This window comes from Aspergillus niger, assembly GCF_000002855.4.
Source record: "Aspergillus niger supercontig An11".
NCBI lineage: Eukaryota > Fungi > Ascomycota > Eurotiomycetes > Eurotiales > Aspergillaceae > Aspergillus > Aspergillus niger.
The window spans coordinates 478,215-490,683 of NT_166526.1; the positions used below are offsets into that span (position 1 = coordinate 478,215).

At 49.6% G+C, this 12,469-nt stretch overlaps 3 protein-coding genes across 3 annotated transcripts; 2 read left to right on the forward strand and 1 right to left on the reverse strand.

The window, feature by feature from the left end:
• Positions 1 to 281: 281 nt before the first annotated feature.
• On the reverse strand, positions 282 to 1,159 carry An11g01970 (uncharacterized protein; the record flags this gene model as incomplete). Its single annotated transcript, XM_001394164.3, has 2 exons — positions 282 to 992; positions 1,049 to 1,159. The coding sequence occupies 2 exons, from the start codon at positions 1,157 to 1,159 to the stop codon at positions 282 to 284; spliced, it is 822 nt and encodes a 273-aa protein (XP_001394201.1).
• A 1,000-nt stretch (positions 1,160 to 2,159) lies between these two features.
• On the forward strand, positions 2,160 to 4,241 carry An11g01980 (uncharacterized protein; the record flags this gene model as incomplete). Its single annotated transcript, XM_059750098.1, has 7 exons — positions 2,160 to 2,312; positions 2,366 to 2,638; positions 2,689 to 2,805; positions 2,882 to 2,966; positions 3,019 to 3,087; positions 3,138 to 3,743; positions 3,811 to 4,241. The coding sequence occupies 7 exons, from the start codon at positions 2,160 to 2,162 to the stop codon at positions 4,239 to 4,241; spliced, it is 1,734 nt and encodes a 577-aa protein (XP_059601529.1).
• Positions 4,242 to 9,370: 5,129 nt separating this feature from the next.
• An11g01990 (hypothetical protein) lies at positions 9,371 to 11,368 on the forward strand (the record flags this gene model as incomplete). Its single annotated transcript, XM_001394166.3, has 1 exon — positions 9,371 to 11,368. One exon carries the CDS (start codon positions 9,371 to 9,373, stop codon positions 11,366 to 11,368), a length of 1,998 nt encoding a protein of 665 aa, XP_001394203.1.
• Between the last annotated feature and the right edge of the window lie 1,101 nt (positions 11,369 to 12,469).

Consider the following 12,469-nt stretch of genomic DNA (forward strand, 5'->3'; position numbering starts at 1 on the left):
TGTTNATGTATGGCGTGAGAATTTAATCTATATTGGTTCTATCCCTACACAAATCCAACACCAGTAATAAATTGATGGTGATCTTACACCAACACTCCTTATGCCCAAAATCTATGCGGCGCCAGGTGTGATGCGATCATAACCCATCAGGCGCCCATATGTATTCACTAATGCAAAATATTGCCAAAAAAATATAGTACTCAGATAGGACCACCGATAAACCAAAACTGCTGGGACATGCAATGTCACAACTCCGAGAAGATTGAAAAAGTCATTCAGAACTAGGGAACGCTGTGCTGCTGCTCACTCCAGCTAGTCACAAGAGCCTTGATTAGCGCGACGGCAACCTCCTTGCCCGTCTCTATATCCTCATCCAAGCATGACGCGGGAACATGGAAGAAGGTGACATTGCGATCCTCACCCGCCTGGTATGCCAGTGCCAAGCTGGTGTACAGGATGAACTCGCAGAGATAACGTCCGGCATCAGTGGAGATCCGCGCATCGGTTTCTGGAGGGCAAAATGTCTTCCATGCTGCTAGGAAATCTTCGTCCGGTGGACGGGGGCTGAGATGTTTCTTCTCCGAGGCGTGTCCCTCTGAAGGGCCAGCCCTAAGCACCAGTGGCAAGTCGAGCTCCCTCCACAGCTTCTCGCCATCCTCGTACCCGGATCTGCCTTTGATGTCGGACATCAGATACCCATCACGGTGAGCCTGCGTCTCCACGGAATAGTAGTTCCTCATTGCTGCTATGCCAATGTGTATGACGATGTCTGGGCGTCGGCCTCCGTGCGTCTTGGCATAGTCATCGAGAATGACGGGGAGGGTCGTCCGCACCGATGAATATGCAACGGGTATGGGTGAAGGATGGACATTTATCGAAACTCGACGGGGAACAGCATCAGAGCCGTCTGAAGATGCAGGTGAGAATGTGAAAGAGGGTGGTAGGGACGAGGCTATCAGATATGAGGCGTTCACTAGATTAGACTTGAATGGCTGTAGAACATGTGAGTTGCGATATTGGGAGAATGGTATGGACACTGGAAGCTTACCCCAAAGCCCGTTACAAGTACTGAGATCTCATCCTGATCTGTTTCAGAGACAGGCGGATTTCCAGGTAGCTGTGCCGTGAGTGACGACACTCCGGGGCCGTAATCTCCCATGATAAGCAACTAGCTATCCCTACAAAAATACCAAGAAAGAATGTTGCGATCAACGAAAGCCAGTCATCGAAACAAAGCAAGTAGCGAGTAGCAAGCTCGATGCGACCGGCCTCCAAGCCACCAAGGTCCAGAAAGTCAATCAAGGCGATGAGGTTGTAATGAGAAAGAGGCAGGCCAGTTGGGTCTTGGAAGGGCAGCTTTCCCCGCATTGTCTTGGCGTCACGAGATAAGCCTTCGTCACATCGTGTCTTTCTCGCCGGCCGCAGTCTGTTTTCCTGCTTCCGTGTCTCCCTGGGGTTTCATTGTTGTCTCCTTCGATGATGAGGAAGTCTGCACAATCATCCTATGGCCATCGTCAGCTGTTTGGATGCCATCAATCTCCAATGACTTTCCGTATATGGTCCGGTCACGGTTGATCACCCGCACTTAGTTTCTGGTCCCTTTGAATGGCTCTCGGTCGGGGTGGACTTGGACTTGTGTGACTGGAATCAACTCATGATGTGCACTCACGAAAACACAGACACAGCCGATACCTGGCGATACCCTCCGAACCTTAAGTCACACTTGTTCTTGTCAACGAGGATTTGGGGATCGTGGCCTTCAGGTGTTCAGGCATTCCCCGCGATACGCCAATACGGGGTCCCAAAGCGGTTTAGCGTGTCCCCGGACGGAGGCAAACGAATAAACGAACGGGCAAATCGAAGCATCCATAAAGCCAGGCTGACGATGTAGTGGAAATGGCATTCAACTAACCAGACGAGAACAGGTCGCGGTCTCACATAAAGCACTGCCACAGCTTATGCTTACGATAGAGCTGGCTAGAACAGCTAGCTGGCTTACTCTGACTGTGTCTGTGCCGTAATCCGTCGCAAAGCGAACGGATCCCAACCACGAGTCGACGGGGGTTCCCAAGCGACATTCCTCCTTGGGTAACAGCAGTGTCAATCACCACTCGGCGAAAGGGAGACCCGATATCCATCCCTCGTCCTGAGTCGCCCAGATGGTTCATTCCTTCCGGCCCACCTTGTTGCTGTCAATGAGCGGCTTTTCATTTCACACCCGATCGTCCCGTCGTATTAAGCGTATTCGAGGATCCATCCTCATAGACAAGGATGGAGTGGAGCAAAGCCACCGAGATTTCGGTTGTTTCAAAGTATATATTTTTATAAGTAATCTGGCGGTTCCCAGTGCTGACTTCGACCGTGGTCTTCATTTTTACGATTTCCCAGGCGCCTTTTGCTACCCACTCCAGCAATGGCAGTCATCCTTGAGGTCCTCGATAACCAACACCTCTTGCAAGGTGTTGTACTGGCCCTGGTCTTGGTATTTGTTTCCAGTTTCTACCATGAAATAGCAGATAGTTTCCCTTACAAGAATATTCCCCTAGTTGGGAAAGGTAAGTGGGAGATCACAAACACCAAGGCCAAGCACCGATTTGTTACATCTGCAAAGGAGCTCTTCGCCGAGGGTTTCAGTCAGGTATGGAGTGAAGTATAAATCAGTAGCGGCGGAAGCTAATGTACTTGCAGGGTCGGAAAGCGTTCCAGGTCCATTTCTCGGCTAGGCCGACCATCGTCCTTCATCCAAGCCTAACAAACGAGGTCAAGAACAATCCACTTCTTGACTTCAATGAAGCAAACAAGAAGGTATGATACCGCTTGATAATGGGCACGTCTATGGAGCGATCTAATGTTCATGGGGTAGAGCTTCTTCGGATCCAAGATTCCTGGATTTGAGCCGTTCGATGGATTAGATCATGAGGGCATTTTCCTAGAGGTGATCAACAAAAAAATTACTCAAGGGCTTGGTAAGGCGACCCTGTGGAAATAATATCAAACAGAACACTGACTTTCTTGCAGGGCAGCTGACCACTCCACTTTCAAGAGAGACTATTGCAGTTTTAAATGAGAAGCTTCCGGACTCGGGGGGTACGTGACTCACATTCATGGGGGACTGTTGACCTTCTAACAAGCGATAGAATGGCTTCCCTTCACCTTTGCACAGGAGATCCCCCATATCGTAGCTCGCCTGTCCTCTCTCGTGTTTCTGGGAGAGAAGATTTGCCGCGACAAGCAGTGGTTGGACGTTTCCGTCAATTATACCATCCATGCTTTCGTTGCTGCTCGTGACCTCAGACTTTACCCTACGGTTCTCCGTCCTTTTGTCCACTGGTTCTTGTCGTCGACTCGCAGGACCCGGCAAGACATTCGCGTCGCTTCCGCCATTATCAACCGTGAGGTAGAAAAGCGAATACTCATCCGGGAAGGCAAGCTTCCTGAAGAGGACCCTCCAAGGACGCACGCAGACACATTGGACTGGTTTGAAGAGGTTGCTGCGGGTCGGCCGTTAGACCTCGCTGTGGCCCAGGTCGGCCTTTCTCTGGCCGCGATTCACACGACATCTAATCTCCTCACGAATATCATGTACGACTTGACAGCCTACCCAGAGCACATCCAGCCACTGAGAGACGAGATCAAGGCCATCATCAGTGAAGATGGAGGCTTGAAGAAGACCAGCCTGACCAAGATGAAAATGATGGATAGCGTGCTGAAAGAATCCCAGCGAATGCACCCCGCCGGCGTTGGTAAGCACTCGACCCAGCCTCTCTCCCGATACCTAATGAAAGACTTTCATCTGACATGCTACCAAAGCCTTCATCAATCGCGTCGCCATGGGAGATATTACCCTCTCCGATGGCACCCGCATTCCCAAGGGTGCCAGCATAGCAGTTTCGGCGCACAACATGGAAGATGAAAGCCTCTACCCGAACGCGAAGACGTACGATGGCTTCCGATTCTACAAGAAGCGTCAAGAACCCGGCAATGAGCACCGGTTCCAGTTCGTGACAACCAGCCCGGAACATCTCGGCTTCGGACACGGCATGCATGCATGCCCGGGACGCTTTTTCGCCTCGAACGAAGTGAAGATTCTCCTCATCCACTTTCTCATGAGATATGACTGGAAGTTCGCAGATGGCCGCACAACGCGACCGATGAACTTTATGCACGGAACGGAGTCGATTTGCGATCCGACAGTGGAATTCCTGTTCAAGCCCCGACAGCCAGAGGTTGATCTGTCATGATCCATTTCTTAATCTCAAGCGTGTATATACCAAGTCGACCGGTACAGAATGCTGTGTACATACTAGATTGCCTATATTCGATCAACTCGATCAACCAATCAGAACGACATACAGGATCGAAACAAATCTAAGACATATCTCAGCAGATCAAGTGCCTTATGACATGATTTGTTTTGCTTTTCTTCTTTCCAACGGCGTCTCCACATGCACCCAAGACAAGTCAGTCATATGCAGCGAGATCACCAAGAAAAATCCAGTTTTGAAGCAAGGGATGAATGTGGCGACGCTGACGAGGAATAATACCGCACCACACTACTACAAAACCGGTTCTGTTCTTCATACATACACTGCATTTTTAGCTTGTGATTGATTTCATTCGTCATACTTTATGCTATTGTTCATTCCTAACACGGATGTGGCGGGTGTCACTCACAGAATGAATCATGCTCTAGATACATACCTACCGAGGATGAAACTGTTCCCAGGATTTGCGCTGTTTGTTTTTGTCTTACCTGTATTCCTAAAAAGGTAAGCAGTACGCAAGAACATGAACCACTGCACTGCATTAACTGCAGATGTAGGTGCAGGTGGCTAGACCGCTTACGTGGGTAGATACTATTAAGCCATAAGTTAATTCGACAGGTTAAGTAGGCAGTATGCTGTGTACTCTCCATACAGGGTAAATAGTGCATAGCGCAGATGCACACAACGGTAAGGAGATTGCGGTGTAGAACCGAACCATGGATGGAACCGAAGTAAGCCTGTAGGTTTCTTAAGGCTGGTTGGATATGATGTGAGAATTAACCAACTTGTCTGAGGAAGTTGTTGATATGTTCTATATCAATTTAGTAGATAGAGAGCTACTACTAACCTAGAAGAATAACAGGATGATACAACTGATAACCTGAAAGGGACACAAGATACTAATGCTCACATATTCCGTAATAATCATTGCAAGCACTGCAGTACATTAGAATAAATCAAGTATACACGAGCAGACAAGCAATCATAAGTAGTTACCAAGTGCTAACTGAAATAATCAAATCATATAAACTAAACGAAGGCGTTCCTGAAAGGAAACCCACGAACCATGGATTCAGTGAAAATCAAGCTTAATCCTAGCCTAACCACCTACCACAGTTCAATAGCGCCCAGTAGCTGCTAGTTCCCGATTCCCAAGTCAGCCACCTAGTAGCTGTTTCCTGGAATTGTTACCTTAGGCACCGCTACTAGCTAGCTCTAGAAGAAATTAGAGTGGCATACGGGTATACGCAGAAGCAAGTACTGCGCACGCCAGCGCGTCTACTTAACGGACGGATATGTCGAGCATGGTTATCTTCAATGTTATTCCATGTTGGGTTGGAATGTACATATACATTTGTTCAGTAGTATTCGATCAGGTATTGCATGGTACGAAGAACTAAACTATACATAGGTAGGTAGTAGGTAGGTAGAATCTATCCATATTATTGAGATAGTAGTGAGTTGTGATTATTTGTTACTGACACCATTTCCCATTCTGTACTCCGTATGATTAAGAAAATCCAAAGAAAGGTGGGTGGCTGGGGATCATGTTATTGTCGTTGATGAATGGAAAACGGTAGTAGTTACTATGGTAGTACCATCATGCAATTGCAGATGTCGGGATTTTAGTTAGGTCCGTGGTAAAATAGTACTATTATCCACTTTGATCAATCCATCTTCATGTGTCCCACAGTATTAATGTCAGTTTATAGAAATAGTTAACAACAGTATCAATAGACTACACCCTAAAAGGCAACAACTCCATCGTTCACTACTATATTTAACAGTGTGTGTGTGTGTGCTATAATTATAATATCATCAGTGCTTTCTGAATTTTTTCTGTCCGTGTGAGTCTCCATCCCCAGCCATCTGAATTACTATTTCTAGGTCTTTTGATGGAGTTAGAACTAAGAATGGTAGTGTGGTGGTCTAAAGTATAGCACGACGATACTAAGAAAGAAGTACACAAAGTAGTGGATTTAGCCAGGAACAATGGAAAGTTCCCCGGCGCAGGGCGCTAGTAAGTCAATAACGGGCGGTCGCGGCGCTGACTGGCGGGAACCGAGGCCAATACAGTCACTTACCAGACGCGCGGATCCGCGTGTCAGACGCGTTAAAGTCGCGTTTACCCCGCCTTGACGCGTTTGGGGGGCGATAAGCGAAGTGATTGACATGAACGTGCTTCAATAGAAGGTGATGAGCTGCCCGGTCTTTGTTTGCGGGAGAGATTTCTTTCAGTAGAAGGGGAAATACGCCATTGAAGCGCGTGTAGAAATAGAGGACTACGGAGTATATAGAAATAAATAGGGGGGCCACTTGTGGATTGAGGTCGTAAGATGGTAAAGAATATTCCACACTATGACTCTTACTTTCCTCTGTTTGACCATTCTCGGGCCGCCCGCGAGGCGGTTTGAGTCGTGCCTTCAATTCCATGCCCAAGCTGGGCAAGATGCTACTGGTTGATGGGCGGTGGTGCTAATGCATGCCCAGTGCGTCGGGGTTCGATTCGCCCAGGCGGTGGAGAACCGCTTCTGCAGGTGACTGGAGTTCATGACCATGATCAAATTGATCGAGGTACTCGAGGCCACCTTGCTGAAGCACCGATGGGACGCCCCCAAATTCCTGGTTCGCCAACATTATTGCTTGGGGGGCGGGAGAAATATGGATTATTCTTATTTTTTTTTTTCTCTTTTATCTATTTGCTCGCACCTCTCTCCCAGCCACCCGGAATGAATTTGATCACACGGTCCGCCATGGTGAAAGTCGGTCTTGCTCGCTAGAGAGCTTTGCGTGTAGATCGATGGGGCCACAATTGATGAAAAAGGATCAGGTAGGTCGTTTTTCTCTTGTCCTTAAGGTGAGATTGCTGCTTAGTGGGCTGGTGCTACCGGGTGCACGGGAATTGTGATGAATCCCAAGGCAATGAAGAGAAATAATTGGAGAACATAGTCAATGGTCAAGTGAGCCATCTGCACTCGGTCTGCAATGAGGACACCTTCTCGGTACCCTTGCAGTTCACGGAGAAGGGGGAGGGGAGGGAACGCAACGTTGCAAGTATAGTAACTCATGGATGAACGAGGCAATGCCCAGTCTGATTGATCTAGACTGGGAAGCTAAGCTATTACTGTTCTGGATCGCTGGTCCTGCAGCCCGTGCAAAAGGTACGGCAGACTGATGAGTCCAGTGTCCCCATATAAGAGATTAATTATGATTATTCTGGACTATCTTGTTGGGGCCACTGGGGCGACTCCATCAGGATGGCTGCCATTTGTCGACGGGCTGCAGGCGTGAATCCTCTGCCCGTCCCGAGGGATCGTTGGGCAACGCGGTGAGGCGGTTAGAGGGATTCAACTTACTATGGACCAGCCCCCGAGAATGAGAGGGTGTGAGAAAAGGTGACTGAATTTAACGGCCAATGTGTGAATGCTTCGAAGATTCTTGATCTGGATGGGGAGGATAAAAGAGTACTACTAGTTAGTCTCTTTCTTCGGTTGAGCCAACGTTGGCCAGAAACCAGTAAAAGAAAATGGAAAGGGCAAGAAAGAAAGAAGGATTGGGAGGGAAAGATTTTGAGGAAGAATTCTAAAAAGAAAAAGTGAAAATCCAAAAAAGAAAAGGCTGCATGAAAAATAGAAAAAAAAAGAAGGCAGAGAATGCAGCTGAGTGGCTCACGAGGAAGTGCAGCATATCGACTTTCTCCGCATTCCTGAGCAGTCGCGACTCCCAATTGCCCTGCTGGGTCTTTTCTTTTTCAATTTATCCCCAATTTTTTGATTAATTAATTTTTCTTCAGGTTTGATTAACGCTCACTTATGATGGCAATTGGCACCTGTGGAATTTGAGAATGAACATGGTTGCGAGTGTCATCCCCGACCTGTTACCATCATCCGCCTGGATGGAGTCTGAACAACGATCTCGATTAGCGAGAATAGGAAAGGCTCCCTGTTGAACAGCGCACCGGCGAGGCCACTTGGTGCCCTGATGGGCTTGACGTGGTGATCTCCGGGCCTGCTGGAAGGGCCAAAAAGGTGGAGCCAGAGGGAAGAGACTAGTTCAGTTCGTCCCTGTCGCGGCCACCAGAGCAGAGCAGAAGCAGAGTTCCGCTACCCAAAAGGCGCTGTGAACAGTTTAGTTTAGTTAGCAGTTAACTAACAGTTAGCAGAGTAGATGCTGGGGAGTTTAGTGAGTGTTCGCGGCTTCTTGCGCCTACCGCTTCCCTTTCCCTTCCCTCAGTCTGTGCCCCCCTCGGCTGTCTCATCCTCTCGCTCTCTTCCTCTTCTAACTAATTATTCCCATTCTCCCTCCCTCCCTCCCCCCCGTTTATTTCCTTTCCCTCCGTTACTTCCCTACATCCCACCCCCTTCTTTCTCGACAGCCACGTTGTCGCTTCTCCTTTTTTCTCCGATCGAGCTTGTCGCTCGTCATCGACCATCCCTTCCGTTTACTTTTCCTTTTCTTTTGTGTTGGTCTGGCGTGTTCGTGTGCCAATGTCGGCTCCCCATCTTCTATAGTTCCCTCCTCTGGGGTACCCGTTCGATGTGATCCTCTCGCAATTCCCCCCCCAAAAAAAGCGCATCGCTGCACAACATCGTTGCGCGTCACATCGAATAACATACGAATTCGATCGCTTTCGCCCATCCGACCACTCACACCTCGACGTGTTTTTCCTTTTCTCTGTTTTGTTCCCCTCATCTCCTGTTACGACTCACGACCCCCCAATAAACCCTAAGCGCGCCTTGTCGACGACCCCCTCCTTCGGAGATCGATCACAGACGTTGCACCATTGACTGAAACGGATTTCTTTACTTCTATTGCTCTTGGATTTCTTTTCCTCCTTGCTCTCCCATAGTTGAGTTTGGTTGTTCTCTGTGAATAGCGTGTGCGCGCCTCGAAGTGGACAATACCGTGCGATCTAGGCTATCTCCGTCCGCGCGCTTAACTTGGAACGTCAGGCACCATTTCTCGCATCGCAATCGAGGTTCGCGACATGACAGTGGTATAGGGAAGCTGCATCATACTGTCAAGATAACGCACTTACCTACATACCACTTGTCCCCGTCTTCGCTAGCAAACCGTCGTTGAACCGGTACGGGACCTTGCACACCATGGCTTGTCGACCACACGGCCTATCGCGCACCCTGCCGAAGAACTTCACCTTTTCTTCGTCGGGCGAGCCTCGCACACCGGAGCGCGTCTCACATCACCTGGATGTGCCGCCGCCTCCCCCTCGTCATTCCAGTTGCCGCTTACGTAGGTCCCGCGTCCGCTCGGGGACCGATGTCTTTGCGCAGGCCGAATATGACCTCAGCACGTTCAACCCCAACCCATCCGATGTCCCTATCCCCTCGATTGAAGTCCCTTCTTACGACGCTTTTGCGGGCCCCTCGTGTCCAGCAGTACCCTCCCGTGATGACCGTTTTTTAGCGCCGCCCCGGGATCGCCTGGCCATGAAAACACCTCCGGCTCAGATTCGCCCCGACCCGATCGAGGATAACAATACCGCATCGTGGTCTCTGGAGGACCCGCAGGCTCTGGGAGAGAGTATTCAACGTCCTAGTTCCGTCTGCTCACAAGCATCGGACTCGTCCGTCTCCTCGATAGAAACGTTTAGCTCCCGGCGCTCGGCGGGTGGAAGCTGTACCAGCATGGAGAGCGACTCATACGACCCATTCTTCCACCTGGAGCTTCCACCAAAACCTGCGCCTGAGACGCCCTCTCTGTGTCGAACGCGCAATAAGAACAAGGCACGGATGCTGCACGCCAAGGAACGTTGGACCCTGGACATGGACAACCATCTATGGAATACTTACCAGCTCTACATCCAAGACCCTACCATCACCCCTTTCAAAATGACTCCGGGCAGCATTCCGCCACTTGGAGTCACTCACCGTGTTGCCCGAGAGGCCAAGCGGACGTGGGAGAGAAGGCGCTTTAGACTCGACCGACAGTTTCCCTTCGCGCTCTCCTACCAACGTCCATCTAGCAACTCGACTCCCACTCCCAAGGTTGATGCGGTGAAGCCTACCTGGCCTAAATCAGAAGCCTCGACGCGGCGCAGGCTAAAACTACTGTGTAGAAAGAAGTTTTCGATTGCTCCTCACTACCAGAGAATGATGCAATCTCGGAGCCCGACGCCGTTCCTGGACTTGCTGTCCCAGCCGTCTGCAGAACCTTCCAGGGCTGTGGGCCCTACCAATAGCTGCACGGCCTATGCGACGCGCGATCTGGGTGTGTCTCTCGTTTCCAGCTCCGTACCTGGGCCTCTGGCTCAGCTGGCAGCGGAAGACTCTTCGCCTCCGATGAGCAACGAATGGTTCAACAATCCCATACTCAGTGCGCCTCGCCAACTCATCCCAGAGCCACCTACAATACACCCTGGTACTGCCCCTAGACTAGAGCCCGTGCCACGACTAGGATCGCCATTTACGTATAACACCTGGGGTCCCAATGCCTCGAGAAAGCGACCTCAGCGTCATACCCCTAGGGCTCGGCGAGAAACAATCCATGTGACGGGCTCCCGGCTACGTTCTCCGCCCCGTATGGAGCCATTTCCGAACGTCGACCATCATCAACACCTGGCTCCTTATGTGGCCACTACCAGCGAATCGCCAGCGGAACAAGATACGCGGGTGCAGCTAGAAGACCTTGTCCGTCAAGGAAAGCTCAATGATTTAGGTCAGCACCGCATACGCATTCGCAACCGTGGAGCCACGATAAGTTCAGTGAACCACAAAGGCCTCGACCAGTTGTTCTCCCCACCGTCGTCGTCCTCTCGAAACGACGAAGATACCATGGTCGGAAAGCCCATCGTCAATCCTATGTTGAATCTCAGTGGCGACAGTATCAAGCGTTTGGGCTCCCCCTTCAAGGTAGAAACCCCCAAACGAGCCCAGCCGTCGCCTAGGCGCATTCGCCACGCGCCGTCGCTCTCGGATCCCTTCGCAAGCGGTCTTATACCAACATTCCAGCCGACGAGTCCCAACAGTCAATCGAAGAACGAAGAAATGGCTAGTCGGCTCCCGTACGATCCGACGGAGCAAGGCATCTCCGATGCAGAGCGCATTCGAAGGCAAATCCTGAACATGCCGTACTCGAGGCAATAGGTTGCATATCGCATTTTTAGAAGTCTGTTTCACCATGTGTCAACGTCACATCGATCTACTACACTAATGACCGGGATGATTTACCGTGATCTTGATCGCATTTGATCAAAGGATATAATGACAGAAATGGCAGCCACGAATTGATGACCTTGTTTTAGCTCCTGCTTCCTTCTCTCGCGCTGAAACCATTGCATTTGTTGAGGAGCAACATTTCATGATAGGCGCGAAGAGGAGAGGCCACAATAACGAAAAACGAAAAAAAAGTGCTTTTAAGTTGCTTCTACATGCATACGTTGCTTTGAGCGGTTCAGCTGTACACCACGGTGCTATTAAGGTGTACGAGCCCAGCTCCCAACCGCGACTCATTCAACCGAACTGGACCGTCGTTTCCCACGCAGTGTTCTTGTTCTCCTCTCTACTCTTGACCCATACAACATGTTTGTCAGAACACTCTCCGGGGCATCGTGAAACCGGAAACGACAAATAGACTTTTCCTGCCACCGAAGAATGTTTCGCAGACACTGTTGATGGTCATCACACTCTCTGATTTTCCTTATTCTTCTATCTCAACTACCGAACCCCATACACTCTTTGAACAAATATCGACAGTATCACAGACATTGCCAGAAACATCGAAAACCGAAAAACCTACAAAACAAACCAACCCTGGCAACCCCACTATCTTTCAATCTCTTTTCATCTCTTTATCCATCTCTTTCTCATTTCTTACCATTGATTTGAATACTCAACATTACCGTGCGATCCGTCTTTGATCTTGATGAACCTTTGGCATGCCCATTTTAGCATGCGCAGTGATGATTGGTATGGAGAGACGCCGCTATTGAATGAATGACTCATAGATGAAACGAATCCGCACGACTTGGCAGCTGCTTAGTGACGACGTCTTATGGAAAGCGCCCCATTGTCTTTGCAGCGTTTAGCTTTCAGTTTCAGCCTTGCTTTAACTGACTTGTTTTCGAACTTGCTTCATGTTCGTCCTATCTACTACTTACTGACTGACCATTACTTACATTGTTGTCTGTCTATCTGTTTAGCATGTCTTGCTCCAGTCAAGCATGTTTTGTTGGCTCTCAACTGTCT